The sequence below is a fragment of the Hippoglossus hippoglossus genome, chromosome 9 (genome assembly GCF_009819705.1).
Source record: "Hippoglossus hippoglossus isolate fHipHip1 chromosome 9, fHipHip1.pri, whole genome shotgun sequence".
Classification (NCBI taxonomy): Eukaryota; Metazoa; Chordata; class Actinopteri; order Pleuronectiformes; family Pleuronectidae; genus Hippoglossus; species Hippoglossus hippoglossus.
Genome location: NC_047159.1, coordinates 25,092,858 through 25,109,763, shown reverse-complemented (window position 1 = coordinate 25,109,763; position 16,906 = coordinate 25,092,858). Strand labels below are relative to the sequence as shown.

Here is a 16,906-nt window from a genome sequence, read left to right as displayed (position 1 = left end):
CAGCCGAACTGGAAGCCAATTTCAACTTCCCTGAATGAAAGCCTTTAATCCGAGATGAATCCCCTTGATCTACAGTAGCTCAGGTAGACAGCCCAGGCTACGGCTCAAAGGGGAATCAACTAAATGCTTCTGCACAGTTATACAAGCTGTTCGCCGCTGAGCTTCCCAAAGACATCGCGATGCTGCTCCAAAACAAGTCAGCATTTAACTATATGTCCCACCCCCCGCCTTCCCTTCACTTGTTTCAACTTTCCGATGCCACCGCCGAGCGCCTTTGTTATTTTCTCATAGGTCAGGGAAAGTCTCCCAGAGAGCAGATGATGAGCTTCATTATTAAGCCAAGCAATTACATCCACCCCCAGCCCCGGCCGTAGCCGGGAGCTCCCTCTATTTATTTCGTTAAGATAAGACAGATCGGGGTGGAATAGCAATGCAGTGCCACATAGCTCGGAGGGGAGGAGAGGTGGCATTTGGGAAGCAACGGGGGAGGCGGACGGGCGACACAGGCCCACTTTGTGTTCTCGTCGTATCTTTTCTGATTAACCTCTGGAGTGGACGCGCACGGTTGAGGTGCAGATAGCTCCCCACAGCTGTACCTGCTGCTGTCAGGCTTGCTGTTCGTATGAACACACCGAGTCATGCTGAGTACAAAGTGTCGGTGTGTGTGTGTGTGTGTGTGTGTGTGTGTGTGTGTGTGTGTGTGTGTGTGTGTGAGCGTGTCATGTGCTGCCTGATTGGTTGTGGGGAGAATCCGTGAAGTGGATTAGCTCCGTGCTCTGAGGTGTCGCTTCTGATAAGCCGCTCAGCAGGTCCCTCTGGCGCCCCCGGGTCCTCGAGCTACACCTGACGGGGACCCTTAATCCACGTAATTGCGTTGATGAGATACTCAGCAATTAAAGAAGAAAAAAAAGTTCTGCTGCCCACGCCGGCGTCACAGCTGAGAGTCGCCCAAAGGGGGAGGGGGTCATGCCTCATTGTGACACCTAGGCATGACTCAGCAGACAGATTTCCCCTCCGTATTGCGCTAAAGCCCCCCCCGTTTGTACTGCGTCACCTTGACATCAAATGACCATTAGACCTCTGAGTGTTACGATGAGGCGCACTCTCACAGGGAAAAAATGTGTCAGCTGGGAAGGTCTTTATCAGCTCTCTCCTCATAAGTCTTGATGATGGCTGCAGTGTCGCCAGTTACACCGCTTCCCTGTCCTCTAATTGCCCCTCAACCGCCACATTTCTCAGCATCTAATCATCAGCAAATGTCATCTGAATGAGCTGTGTGCGTGCTTGTGTGTGTGCGTGTGTGTGTGGATTCAAGTGGATGAGAGTACCTGGCCGCCGTGTAGGGCTGGAGGAGGTGACCTTCAGGGGCAGTCCAGGTAATGAAATCACAGGGAGGAAGCCCTGATGCGAGGCCCTGCCTGGAAACCCCTCCGTCAAGGCTGACACTGATGACCGCTTCCTAATTGAAACAAATGTGCCAATTAGGCAATTCATTTCTCACATCCTCTGCCACACACTTGCCCGGGCTAATTTGTATTTGTCCCTTCATCTTTTTTTCTCTCTCACCCCCTCCCCCCTTGTGTGTCTCTCTCTCTCTCTCTCTCTCTCTCTCTCTCTCCCTGTATCTCTCTTTGTGTTTCTCTCTCCCACTGTCTCTCTTCCCCACTGCTCGGTGAATCTTTTCATCATCACCAACGGGCTGTTAGCGGCAGACAGACAGTCAATGTGCAGCATGGACCCCAAACACTGCGAAGGGGCCGGCTCGTGTCACATGTTAATTGCCTCTTTCAAGCCACAAATTTCCCAGGATAAATATGAAATAAATACATAAAGACTTGGGGGACGGGGGTGGAGGGTTGCACTTGTGTCACCCATTCAGTGACGGACGACTTTAATCATGAGAAATTAGATCCTGTCCCTCAGTCCTCCGTCTGGTTTTTCTTATCTATCAGAGATGCTTAGGCATCCGATGAAACCCACATGAGAGGATATCTTTTAATTGTCGAAGAGAATCTGGGAGCCTTTGAAAATCGGCCTCCAAGTTTCCGTCCAGGCAAACAGAGGAAAATGCCGGCTTGCATTAATGTACTGGTTTACTGCATTCCTCCTGTCTGGAAAAGAAAAACATTCCCACTTCTGTTAAGAGTAGTTCAATTGACTCGGTTGGTGTGGAAAAAATAGTGAATGTGGGAAATGATTACTGTGTTATGATGTTCATTATCATTTTTATTTGTGTCAATATATACCTGCAATCCATCATCCCTTCGGTCGGCGTGTCATTTCTATTTACCCAGCGTTTGCATGCCCAAAGGCACTTCCTATTTGCATCCGGCCTGAGCGTTGTTTATTATAAAGAGTGCCTGTGTGCTTCCTATAAATCCATCAGCTCGGCCCATTCTGCCACACCATGAATGTAATTTGCAAACGCACTGATGCAGCTCTCTTACCAGAGTAGACGCACTAAAGCGTCACTAAGTTTGTAATTCATAATTAGTTTTCCTCTCTGTTGCTGGTAATTGGTTATAGTGCATCTTTTGACTGCTTAAAGGCTTCAGCGTCAGTGTTCGTGCTGCCTGGCTGTGGCGGACAAGGTACAGCTGACCGACGTGTATGTGGGCCACTGGGCGGGTGCAGGACACAACAGTTTAATGTGAAATGAATCCAAATATAACATCTGCATCTTCTGAGAACATGAGCTCACGTTCTAATGTGTCTGTACCTGTTTTTATAGGACACACCTTCAGTTGCATTATACTCCGGGATCTCTGTCCAAGAGAGAGGTCTGTATTGTAATTGTCTAAATGCAGATAGAGAAAGATTTGCACATTTTCATATTTCCCTCAAAGGAATTCATGCTATTGCTAATGTCGGAAGAGGTTTTGTGAAGACTGTGCAAACGCTGCATAACTTCAACCTTCAACGACCACGCACATCCTGAGGCACGATGTGATTATCGATTGCTGGTTCCAGAAAGTCACAAAACCTTCATTGATTGTTTGGGTTTCGGTCGTTAGATCAGGAGCTATAAGCAGGCGGTACTTCCTAGGGGGATGGTGGTGTGCTGCGGGGTAGTTGCCTGTTAATCACCTACTGCTGAAATGTACTCAAGCTGTTGCCTCTACCAGCTTCACTGTGTTCATTGCACTCAACCGCAGTCGTCACAAAGTCAATTAACACAAATTATGACAAAAAAATATTTGTCAATGTACTGTTTTAAATAATGAAGCCATAACTAACTAAATCCCCTTAAAATGTTGAAGAAATGTTGAAGACTGAAAATATAAAAACTATAACCAAATATCAATATTTTCAGAAAAGGAGGAGAAATAACACATTTTCATATAATTACATAACTCAAATATTATTTTTGAATGAATGCACTGCCCATGTCTCTCCACAGATGTCTTCATGGAAGTATAATGGCATAGGTGGAGCTTGGTCAGAGAAAAGAACAGCTGCAAGCCGTAATAACACCATCATTAGCGTCTCACTGCAATTGCTGCATTGCTTTTAAATGGGGATTTATCCTCCCTGGACAATAAGTAGCTCAGCCAGCTAAGTTGGCTAACTTAGTGCTAAAGACAAATGTGTTTATTTGAGAGTGCTAAACATACTATGCATACAGGAGCATGCACAACTTAATACACATTTGGTGATTTTGATAGGCTCCAAGCAGTTTCTATTGGTTATTAAAATACACAGCATATAATAAAGTCTGATGAAAAGCAGTTAGATGTGTTGTATACCAAAGAGGTTTGAGTATGTGTTTACAAATGTATTTAAATAGTTATACACAACCCATTATATATACTTAGGCCTGCTTTATGAGTACAACATAGTCTAGCTGCCATTAAGTCCAACAGAACCAGAGAATAAAAGCAACTTGGACTGAGAGTACAGGGGGGTTAGAGTGGCTGAGGCAGGGAAACAGAGATCATGCAGGTGATCCTAATGAGGTGGGGCACGCACAAATAACAAGGCTTTCCAAAAACAGACTAGAGATCAGGCTAAGTTAGACAAAGAATGAATACCTCAGGGTGTAATGGTGTGGTGGAGTGGCCGAGCCGGTCATTAGATACTGGAGACGGTGAGAGTTGATTTAAAGAATGCCGGGACAAGGCATGGTGTCCACAGTCCTAACAGTCTGTTTCCATAGTATACAGTACAGCATTTTATGCAGAACACACAATGGCTAATTTTTTACTCTTGTTACACACTCATAAACAAAGCATGAAGTAGTCTTTTTTTTTTTCTATCCATCCATCCACCCATCCATCTATACCACTTATCTTTGAGGGTCACGGGGGGGGGGGTCTGTGAGAACCCACACAGACACAGGGGGAACCTGCAAACACAGAAAGATCTCATTCCAACCGGGAACCGTCTTCCTGTAACCACTGTGCTGCCTGGCACTGATTTCATACTTCAAATCTATTTCCCACCATTTTGACACAGTGCGTTTGTTTAGCTCTGAGCAACTGGCAAACTGCTGCTGACCTACAGCTGAGTTCATCCTGTGTAAACTCACATGGAGCCCAGAAGCTGCTCCTCTGTTAAAACCACTGCTCACACAAACCCTTCCTGTGGAGACTCGCTGTAAGATGGATGCTCTTACAGCCTTAAGTTGTGATCACTTTTTATTTGAAGGGATTAACACTTGACTTAAGTGCATTCCTCTCAAATACAAACACAATCTTCCTCTTTCTGTCCCCAGGTCGAATGGCTAAAAAACGAGGAGCTGGTGAGCTCCCTGACTGACGACAACATCGACACCCGAGCCGACCACAACCTCATCATCAACGAGGCGCGCCTGTCCGACTCGGGCAACTACACCTGTCTGGCCAGCAACATAGTGGCAAAGCGCCGCAGTGCCACGGCCACTGTGATAGTCTTCGGTACGCCGTCTTTCCCAGCTGCTGTTGTGCTGCGTTACATCACACTACAGTGTCGTGACACAATGTTTACATGGCGCATCATGTTTCCCTACACCTCAACACAAGTGATTAAAAGACCCATCTCCGTGTTTCCAATGAAGAGAGATGTTCCCTCTTTCTTTTCAATGAATGTATTATTCAAAGACTCAATTTACTGCCTCTCATTTAAAATCAATGTGTACTTTATGAAAGGAAATAAGCCACTGTGTCTTAATCTCATTTAAAAGGAGTGTAGCTTATTAAGTATTTATTTGCCAGAGGCCTTCCAGCCACGGCGGTTAGCACCAGCTTTGATTGCGCGGCTTGAACATCCCGATTCCACTCACGTAACACAGAGGGATCATAGAATAAACTGCTTCAGTCAGAGCGCTAAGTGGTCGACTCCAACCTGTCGACCACTATGAGTCAGTGTCGCCTTCAGAAATGGCAATTCAGTGTAATGGCTGTTTTCTTCGCTTTCTCACAGTTCCATGCCTTTATCTTAATCCAAGAGCAAGGAACACTGAACAGGCAATTAGGAGAGAGGGAGCTGTATATCCACCACAATGACTGTGCTGAGCTCAATCTGCTCTGGCCGTTATGCATTGTTGCCTTGCAGCGCCTCGCAGCCTGCATAATCATTAATAGCTGCAGCTCTTGTTAAAGTATTTAAAGCAGACTTGTGGACAAATAACACGTTGTTGTGCACTCACTCTACCTCCGCTTCTTCCTCCTCTTTAACTTTGCGGAACTCTCTCCAGTGAACGGCGGCTGGTCCCTGTGGACGGAGTGGTCGGCGTGCAATGTGCCATGTGGGCGCGGCGTCCAGAAGCGCTCTCGAACCTGTACTAACCCAGCTCCCCTGAACGGCGGCGCTTTCTGCGAGGGCATGTCGGTACAGAAGATCACCTGCAACGCACTATGTCCAAGTCAGTCCCTCTTGAATCTCTGCATAGAATGAGTAGAACTTCATGTGTATAGAGTTGTTTCTTTTCTCTAGATGAGATGTAATAATACTTGGCTATGAATGATTGAGGCGATTTGTCAAAAAATGTTAACATGCTGCCAGAAATGATCACATTTAATAACGGTGTTAGTGGATGACAAGCTTTTAACTGTTTACTTTGCTAGCTTATATTTTTATCTTCTCTTTCCTGATGAGCCACATCAATGCAAGGTCTTTTTAAGGCACCTTGCAGTGTCACAGTGTGTTGCCCATATTAATAAACTGGGTGTTTATCTGTTGAGGATATCCAGGGTGACTTAAATGAGCTTACATTTCTGCCTCGATAGCTTTACGCTCAACCAATAATGGGACAGACCCATAGCTACCTGACAACATCCCTGCAGCAGCGGGCTGATCGGGTTGTAGAGAAAGAAGTGCTCCCTGGAAGAAAAGACAAAGCATAAAAACGAAGAGGGGATTTATGATGTAAAATAAAGTGAGTGGAGGAAGCAGCGGCAGTGAGAGGGCATACGACTCGGCGCACTCTGCAGTTCAGGGGGGAGAGCGTGAGCTGAGGTGCTTCTTGAAGCAATGAGCGTGATGTGGCTAGTTCGCAGAGAGGCAAGAGGTTATCTAGCAGTGCAGTTCAGGCCCGTCAACATGAAGACTGATCTGCGGACCACAGTTGTATTTCTACAACCATTTCTTAAGACAGGGCTGTTACATAGTCCAGAATCGTCCTATTGGTCCTCAGCTTTGAGCGTAATACAAATGTGCTGGGGTTCCTAGTGTTGCCAATTTAGCTTCTTTTTTTTCTCACTTGATTTAGCAGGTTTTTGAGATTTTATTTTGCAATGTTTTTCAAAAAAGCACATATTTAGTTGACTGATTTTATATAGTGTCATGACTCAGGAGGTAAAGAGTTCTAGGGTGGGACTTAGAATGTAGAGCAAGTCATCCACTTAGGTTGGCGGTTTTATCCCATTCCACGTGTCCTTTGTCCTTGAGCAAGATACTGGGCCCCAAATTGCTCCTGATGGCTGTGCCTGCAGTGTGTGTGTGATGTGAGAGAAGGTCCGACACATTGATGCACTGTATGAATGTGTGTGTGTTAACGTGTGATTTATAATTCATAAAGACAACTTTCACCATTGCTGGTAACATCTGAATAATATAACTTCTCCCAGAGCCACTTTGGTTCAGTTAGAAAATGTATAAAACAGGATCCGTGCCAAAAAATGACCATATGTAAATGACAGCAGACTATTAACAGGAAGTCTCCTGGTGACGACCTCACAAAGTCCAGAAAACTAAACAAAGAAAGAATTGAGCCACACCAGACATTTCCTGTGAAGCTGTTGGAGTCATTTAACAGTCAAGCCTGTGAGTCACCATCATGGTGAGGTTACATTGTTCTACAGCAATTAGACACAATTATACACAATCAATTATGAATTTGCTTTGCCAATTATATTGTGTGGACACATGATTGTTGGCTGAAATACGCGGAGAAGCTCAGCTTATTTTACACATCAACTTTTCTCTTTAACAGTTTGCAGGAATGTTCAATGTCAATGTTTCTTTATGTTGTGGTTTTTAGGCTGTAAGGAGACGACTTGCTTGCTTGGCTGGGTATATTGATGTTTAACTCGCCTAACTAGATTATTTCTGCCTGAAAACCCAAATATCAAATATGTGACGGAGCTGAACCAGCAGGACAAAATCAGATATGTTTAATTTCTGCAGCCTGATGGATGATAAATTGCTCCTGTCTGCACAGAAATAAAACCACTTTCCGCTTTGTGCATCTGCATATCAATTGTAGGAGAGAGGAGAAGATTAGACCATTCAAACCAATGAAAGGCTTCCGAAAGAATCAGTTTTGCTCATGAATATTTTCAAAAGAGACACTGTACGAGTTAAAGGTAAACTTTGGTTCGCTTGTAACCTTTCCTCTGTAGCGCTCTGCCAGACAGACACAGCCGACTCACTGTTTGGTCCTCAGAAATTCAATCCAGTGGCAAAATGAAGTTGTGAGATGACACAGGGTGAGCCAGCAGTTTTTCTTTTAAATTGTTATTTTAATTTTTGTCCTAAAAGTAAATTATCAGAGCCTTCAGAAAGCGTCCAGTACTCATCATCTTGCACACATTATTGTGTCAAGGATTACGTTTTTAATGAATAAAATTTCCACTTCTATTTCCCTTTTTTCCCACCAATAATCCAATCATAAGTCACACAATGAAAGCATGTTTTAGAAATTGGACTTGAATGTCTTATTTTCAAAAGTGATCAGAGTCTTTGCTGTAGCACATTGAAGCTGTGGTGTGGTTCATCCTGTTTGTTTAAATTATCCTTGGGATGTGTCTGGAACCTGATTGCAATCCACCTGTGGCAAAATGAATTGATGAGATCCTCACCTGTGTATATAGAATATCCCACAATTCCCCCTGCAGGACAGAAATGTCATTAAGTCTGAGGAACTGTGGACCTCAGTGATAAATCGGTGGTGAGGCACAGATCAGGTCAAGAGGGATAGAGCCGTTTGGATATGGCAGATGGAAGCCTGTGTAGAGTTTACCAAACAGCATTTAAAGGAGTGAAAAATAGATTCTCAGCTGCGAGGAGACAAACACTACGTCTGACAAACAGCAGGCTCTGCTCTCCACCTGTCTGATACTTCCTCTACTGTGACACATGTCCTTAAGTGGCCCGGCCACAGAGCCAGAACCCCTGAGGGGAGACCTGAAGAAGATAGTTCACAGACTATTCCCATCCAATATGATAGAGCTTGAGAGGATCTGCCAGGAATAAGGGTTTAATCCAGCTGTGCAAAGCTTCTAGAGACTTTAACAAGAAGCAGTGGCGGCTCTGGGATTTTTTGTAATTGGGGGCCATAAGGGGGCCACAGTTTACACAGAGGGGCCAATTATCTGTCCAACATCCATGCACAATTCCTGATTCAGTAAGGAGCACATTTAAGTCATTCATTATTTATTTATTAATTAGTTAGCTCTTTAGCTTTGAGCAAAGCCAGATGTAATTTAATATATATTTAGAAAATAGTGCCTTGTTTGAGCAAATTGTTTACTCCAAAAAAGTCATGTTTATTCAATGTCAATGTCAATACATTTTATTTATATAGCACATTTAAAACAACTTGGTTGACCAAAGTGCTTTACAGGTGTAATGGGACAGTAAAACGTAATACAACATAGTGCAAGTAATACAAATAAAATACAATTATTAATTTAAAATAAATTAAAATAAAATAAAATATAAGATATACGATAAGATAAATTAAATCAGCTGCAATGAAACGCACTCAACTCGAGGAGAAAGCCTGGGAGAACAGGTGTGTTTTTGGTTGTGATTTAAAGTGTGTTAAAGACGGGGCAGATCTAATGTGAAGTGGTAGGTTGTTCCACAGGTTATTGTAAGTATCATTAGTAAGTGACTAGTTTTAAAGGGGGGGGGTACTTCGGTAACCAATCAGATTTCAGCTGGCACCAGTGCCCCCTGACCCCGCCCCTATCAAGAAGATAGAGAAGAAAGACTTCAACAGAGTTCTGAAATATACTTCAAAATATGTTTGTAAGGATTTTTTATTTTTATTTTATTTGATCCAGTTACAGTTGACTATACAACACAATATTGTTTGGAAGAATCCACTGAATAAGTCTCACTTCCATCATTCGATCATTTGTCTTCGTTAACCAACGTGAGCATATTTACTGCCTGTGAAATCCACTGTTCTGTGTTGAAAGTGACGCAGCTAAAAATAAGTTGAAATGCAGTTTTTCCTCAGCCTGATCAGCCGATGGTGTGAGAAAACAAATGAAGTGTTGGCTTGAAAGGTGCCAGACTAGTAGGTGAAAAAAAAACAGGGGGAGAGATTCACAAAAGTCAGAGAAGAAAAAAATACAGTGAAAATCTCAATTCTTTAGAGGTAACAGGACAATTAGTGTCTGTCTAATACAATGCCCCATACACACTATCATTTTCTATCTGTTATCTTCTTTTCTCAATGTCATCCAATGAACCTGCCATGTGCCAATTTGTTTTCCGAGGGGTCAGACTGCTATGGCGCAGATGTGGACAGAGAGTCAGGGTTAGTTTAATGGCAACATGGAGGGAACGCCAGGGTAGGGTGATGGAGAGATGTGAGAGAGGTAGATGTACAGAAGTCAGGAGGGATTTTGGAGCTAATGCTAAGAAGGTATTACTGTAAAAGGATTAACATTCACTTTATATATATATATTTATTTATATATATATTTTTAATTATTATTATTATAAGTTATTATATTATTCTTAACTGCAACTAAATTATACTTTAACAAAATACATCTTTATCACAAGATTCCATTTTCTTTATTGTTATTGTGCTGCTGCAGACAACAACACAATCAAATTGGGATGGCTCTCACACAGTACACATGGTTAGGTTTTTATTCCTGTGTCATTTAAAACATTTGGTCCCGCCCACACATGTACAAAAGAAAAGAATAACAGCAGCAATAGCTTTTTACTCCATGAACATATACTTTCATATAATATAGTAATTTTAGCAAATTCATTCTTATGTGAATAGTTAAGTGAGTCTTTATCCAGACATCATGATGACAAGGCATCAAATTTCTACACTCTGCAGACAGTGATAGGCAGACTCGTATACATTATATACACTACACACTCCTGGCTAATGTCAATTATTTTGAAGGGATATGTTCAGGATTGTAATTATTTTCTATTCTGATACCTGACTTTTTTGTGGAATATTTGGATAAGCCATGTAGGCCAGTACATTCAATTTTCATAGTACTGTTGAGGCAGTTTGTACACAATAAATCATCTTAATCACATTATATGATGTCAATCAAACTGAGACTTTAATGTCAGTAACAAATGCAGATGTTAGAGACAAAACATTTACTGAATGATGTGTTTTGTGGATCATGTTCCAATCAGCTGCACATTCGATCAATCTAAGTGAAAGTTTGTGTTTGAAATCACTCACTCATTCAGTCCCTCCTACTCACTGTGTAGGGTGCTTCATATAGTGAGCTATATAGCGAGCTCATCGGCAATCTAAAAACACTTTTAGACACTAATTGGGTCACTTCCTGGCATGTCATTGTAATTAAATTAAAACAACGTTTGTTAGCACATATTACACGGAGCGTTTGTAAATGAAAAATATTTACTTATAACTTTCCCTTCTTTTCAATCAAGGCATTTCTGTTTTTATCATATGATACAGTAATCTTTTCACAATGTGCTGTGGAATACCATGAGTATTATCATTGTGGCCTTCATGTTGTCATTAGTGTTTACTGTGTTAGTGTGTTAGTATGTCGGTAGCACTGTGGAGCAGTGTTGTGATGATTACATCCCTGATGTCTTTCTGTCACACATGCCTGTGCAATAAGGCTCATGCGTGAACACAATGTGCAACATTGCAATGCATTTGCTGCCAACAGTTTTATTCTAGTGACCTCCTGTCGGTGGCAGTAATGTGCCAAAGAAATGCAGCAATGTTCCAAAAAAGTCAGTGAAGAAGAAGACACGCCAACCCTGGACTGCATTAGGAAAGTCCAAAGCTGTGTCCGAAATCACCCACTCACTATCCCCTACTTGGCTATATAGTGACTACTATATTATGCACTATATAATGAGCTCATCTGTAAAAGAAAACAACGCTTTCGGACACTGCTCAGCACATTGTCGTAGGATCATGACGTACAACAACAACGTCAGACAGTGGAAAATCCCACAGTTAATTTTTAATGTTTATTTTACACTTAGTATTAATACTTTAATGTAAAAAAAACATGTTGAATGATCATATTTTAATGTATACATAAACTTGTTTGCCGCAATTTGTGCTTTGATGCGCTGCTTTTCTCATATTCACATTTGTACGACAGTTCGCAAGCGCAATGCATGATGGTATATGTTGGTTGGTTAGTGACCATCGGTTGTACATTACTTTTCACGATGCATTTTTTTCCTTTTATCACAGCCATATGTAAAGCGTCCTTGGGTCCCGTGAAAGGCGCTATATAAATGCAAGATATTATTTTTATTATTAAACATTCAGACACCACTACAACAACTGTTTTATTTTTTATGTTTATGTGGGTGTCCTCAGGTGCAACTCCAAGGTTGTGCCACTTTAAATGTTGCTGCCACAAAGAATTGTGGGGCAGCATTTCTCCTTTCCTTTCATAAAGGATGGTCTGATGTTTCCTATAGTAAAGGAGATAAGTTAGGAAGCATTGAAGCTCCTCTCCTTACCATTTAGAGCAGTGTAGTCAAACTCAATCAAATTAAAAACTGGTAGTACGTGAAGGGCCAAACAGGGTCAACATTTATTAAACATGATTGACAGGATATTGGATAAAGTGCAAGAAGAAAACATATTTACATTCTTCTTTTATGTACATGTGCCAAAGCCAGATGTTTGGCTTCTTTTCTTGGCTGCCAGTTCATTAATGTGTGTGGTTAGGTTCTGTGCTGTGGAAACCCTCAAGATGGAGTGAAGGTGCAGTGAGACGACTCCTGTGTGGGTTTTTGTTCATCTTCATCACAGAGAAGAGCGTGTGGGTGAACTTGACGGGGCAGGCACTGGGGTCTCTGGAACGCTGGAAAAATAATTCAATAACACCAAATACTCGCCAGGTGACGAGGGGCGCTCGCTCCGTGTGCATCTAGCTGGGCATTGCGCACCATGGCTCGGTCAGTGGAGCCCATGCACTCCGCCTGGCTCTCACTCGCTCGCTCTGTGTGAGTCTAGCAGGGAATTGCGCACCGTGGCTGGTATAATATATATGGACAATTTTTTTCTCAAAGAAAAGTGTGAGTCCTATTTACCTAAAAAACACACATTTGGTCACTTACTCTCAAAATGTTGTTAACCCTCCACCAACGATCAATTCTTTAAAATACTGCACAAGCTACATCATTTTACATAAATAATTCAGCATTCTTTTATCGGTGCTGATCTTCATTGAAAGTTGTTTTCTTATGTTTCTCATGTTACATACCTAACTTTTAAAGGTTCAGTGTGTAGAATTTAGTGATCTCTAGTGGTGAAGTTGCATGCTGCAGCTGAATACCCCTCACCTCACCCTCCCGTTCCAAACATGACAGAAAACCTGACGTATCCTTCAGTTGTCATAATATAGTTTGTCCAGTTTTGACCACTGTAAAAAACATGGCAGCCTCTGTAGAGAGGACCTGCTCCAAATGTAAATATAAAGCTTTTAAATATAAAGGGCCCATTCTAGGGTAAAGAAAAAAACAATTCGTACAATTTTGATGAAACACACAATAGTGAAAACATCTCTAGGATTATTTTATATTCAGTTTCTGCCAATCGATCCCTTTCAGCTAAATCTTACACACTGGCCCCTTTAAACCGAACAATTTTCAAAAGCATGAACACAACATAGTGTTAAAATTGCATCTTTTAACAATGGAGGCACAGAAAATGACACCGTCAGCCACCTTCGTTTTCTGTGCAGCAAAAACTGATGAGATCAGTGATCAATAACAGGGACTCAGCTTTTACTTTTTCGAGGTACAGTGACATCTGACTTATAAAAAGCACTTTCTGCCTGGATGTCGGAAGCAAACAAATTGAAGTCCAGACGCCAACTAATGTGTGGGTATCCAAGTTTTCAACCACCAACTTGCCAATTAAAGCTGTCAACCTTTAACGCACCTTCAATGGTCGGGCCGGGGTGGCAGGATATGTTCGCAGCGAGGGACCTCACAGGAAAAAAAATAATTACGTGCAAAAGAGGAGGAATAGGAATTTCCTACTTGAGCAGGGATATGCAGACCTGTTGCCACCGCCGTAGCCTGGAGGCCTCACAGAGGGACTGAAGATATATGCAGCAGGCGGAGGAGCGGGTGTGTTAGTGGGAGGAAGGAGATGCAGACAAGGCTGAAGCGTAGGCTGCGGTGACCCAGCTGTCTGACCCACTGACTGACAAGGCTGTCCAGCTCTGACAAGCCAGCCCAGAGCATTGCCTTAATGATGGTGTGAGTGTAAAGACAGCCCGGAGGATAGATGAGGTCAGAGGGCCCCCCCATCACAAAGCAGATTGGCACTTAACAAGAAATGGCAAAGAGGGAAGAGAACAGTCCCAGAAGTGAAACTCGTCTTCTTCAGACTATAGTTCTGGGACAGAACAGGTGATTAAAACGAAGTCATTACACACTGTGTACGGTTCAGACCCACTGGGTATCTGTGACAAAGACATATACACCTAATCATCACCTCAGGGGTCTCAGTCGGCTTCATTTCCTCAGTTTTTAGTAACTCTTGATCAAAAACTACAAGGCCCCAGAGTTTTAGGAGAGTACCTTATTAAACCTGAAACTTGGCATTTGTGGCCTCTTTTTAATTTATGCCTTTTGGTCTTTTAATGGGCCAGTAACAATACATACTGGAACCAGTAGAGCTGCAGTGCAACAGTTAGCGTTTGCTTCATTTTATTAATAATATATAAATAAGTGGAGGTTTTATACAGATGACTTTGATGTCTTGCATTCCGACGAAATTTCAAAGGTAAAGATCCAGTGAAAGAGTGAACCTCTTTATTTCCACTGACTCAGGCTGTCTCTTTAGATCTTAAAGCTCATGATTCTGTAGCTAAAAGAGATAAAACACTCAATTAGATTTCTTCAATGGGCTCTGCAGACAGACTGATGAGACCAGTAAGACCAGGCTGCCACTGTAGAGCTTTGAGGCCTGTATGTATATCCTTCAGTCATTTAATCTTAAGCAGTAACAATCGTTTCTTTATTGTCGAGCATATAAATCATTTCATTGCTCTCTGTTTCCCAGATCACAGTTAAGCTGCTTTCAGTCATGCAGTTTCTCCTGCCATTAAATACTCTGAGCAAGTGGCCGCATTGATGACATTTCTAACATGCGAAGAGCACAAAACTGAAAAAGACAAATAGAATACATGTCTCCAGGATGAAAAGGCATTGCCATGCATGAATAAGATACCGACAAATATGTCAAGAGCTGACACCTATGTCGATGTGGTGTAAACAAAAACACGTGATCACCACAGCAGAATGTATATGTTACATCCTGCCTCTGCCTGCTGCACCACCCCTCAAACGCTCCAGAGATTTCTGAGTGGTTGCGAAGGCAACAGACAAGCACCGGAAGAAGGCCGGACCCCACACTGCATGGTTTGAAAGAAAACAAGGCACAAAAATCAGACAGTCTGCGTAGCTACCAAAATGTCGCCAAAACAATTTAATGAGGCAATTTTTTTAAAGCAGACACAAAGAAAGCAGGACCGAAAAAAAAAAAACCATGAAGCTTGGATTGTGAAAAGTACCCAAAGTCTATGCAGAGTTTTGCAGTGGTTACAGGTTGTCAGAGTGTATCTAAAGCAGTTGGCAGATGAGCTCATGCAATGGAATCAGAGCAACAAGTCATAGGGAAAATATGTGGCAATATGCATAATAACTGCGGTGAAACTCAGAAACACTCAGCATTTCCTCTGCAACATAAACATATCGTTTGCATTTTAAACAGCTGAGAAGAAACCACAAACAAATGTGAAGTGTGGGCATGGCCCCCGGAACATTACAAAAGAAATTTCCCCTCTCCACCGCCCACAAGACTGTATATTATGGGCATCGCAAGTGCTGCCAAAAAATCTTCAGGCGCCATATGGTCTCCCAATATTTGTTAAGCTAAGCATGATGAGCTCTTCCTTGATCAGATGACAGAGCGTGGCGGAAGAAATTCAGCTATTAGCATGCACCAAGCTGTTTGGGTTTCACAGCCTTGTATCAAATCCCATTATATAAACAGGCCTGGGGGTTAATGAGAAAAAGAAAATGTCTCTCAAGCTGTACCACCACATCACAATGTGCATTGTGTGTGTCCTGAATATGTGTGTGTGACCATTAAGACAATATCTAAATGCCGAATGTGTGTAAAGTTAGCACCAAATTTAAGGTTGAGACGGAGTCTGCAGTTGTGTAATGAATAAAAACAGTTTCTGTTTAACATGAAGATATAAACATCTGCATTTTAAAGAGAGGGTTTAAAATTTTGACACATGCGTTTTTGAAATTCTTGTCATTGTTTTTAAATGAGCTTAAATTAGCTTAAAGACCAGAGTCATCTGCAAACAGTTGACATGGCTGTTAGAAAAATTTGAAAATGTAGCCACCTACAACTTTGAAGATGACTAATACCATTGGTTGAGCTTAGCTTAGCTTAGCGCGTCTTATTTTAGCCTAAAGACTAGAGTCGTCTGCAAACAGCTAACCTGGCTTGGAGCAACATTTAAAAATGTGGCCAAGCACATGCAGCTCTAAAGATGACTAATACCATTGGTCGAGCTTTACATAGCTTATTTTAGCTGAGCCTATCTTAAAGACTAGAGTCATCTGCAAACAGATAACCTGGCTCTGCACAAAATAATGTTGCTACCTTTAACTCTAAAGTTGACCAATGAACATGCTATATCCATTTTTTTTTTTAACCCATCTAGAAACAGAAATGAAACAGAATCAAGCTTTGTCCTTCAAATGAAGACATGAGGATGATTTTCTTTTTCAAAAAAAGAGGAAAAACACAACAGCAAATCAGTCACATACAGGGACTTTAACACATTAGCGAACAGAACTGTAGAGCCCACCACCACCAGACCAACAAAGATCCATCTCACTGTGTGATTCAGGTGTTTACTACACCATGGGTGTGGTAAATGTAATAAATAACCAAAACGTCAAGGTGGGGTATTTAAGTTAAGACTGTGGCATCTGAGAGTATAGTACTGACAGGAGTAACTCATAGAGGTAAGGCAGCAGTGTCTTTTCATCCTATAGGTTAAAAGCAATAGTAAGTAAATGATCCCAGAACACACACACACTCTCTCTCTCTCTCTCTCTCTCTCTCTCTCTCTCTCTCTCTCTCTCTCTCTCTGACACACACACAGAGACAACACACACCGACTCAGCTGACGTCTCTGACCTGCTACACTTTATACGTTAATTT

At 42.1% G+C, this 16,906-nt stretch overlaps 1 protein-coding gene across 2 annotated transcripts in view; it reads left to right on the top strand.

The window, feature by feature from the left end:
• The window catches only part of unc5db (unc-5 netrin receptor Db), a 189,460-nt gene that overhangs the window by 118,816 nt on the left and 53,738 nt on the right, over positions 1-16,906 (top strand). For both annotated transcript variants that reach the window (XM_034597032.1, XM_034597031.1), the window contains exons 5-6: positions 4,715-4,895; positions 5,675-5,842. In XM_034597032.1, coding sequence (XP_034452923.1) covers positions 4,715-4,895; positions 5,675-5,842 — 349 coding nt within the window. The remainder of the gene's footprint in view (positions 1-4,714; positions 4,896-5,674; positions 5,843-16,906) is intronic.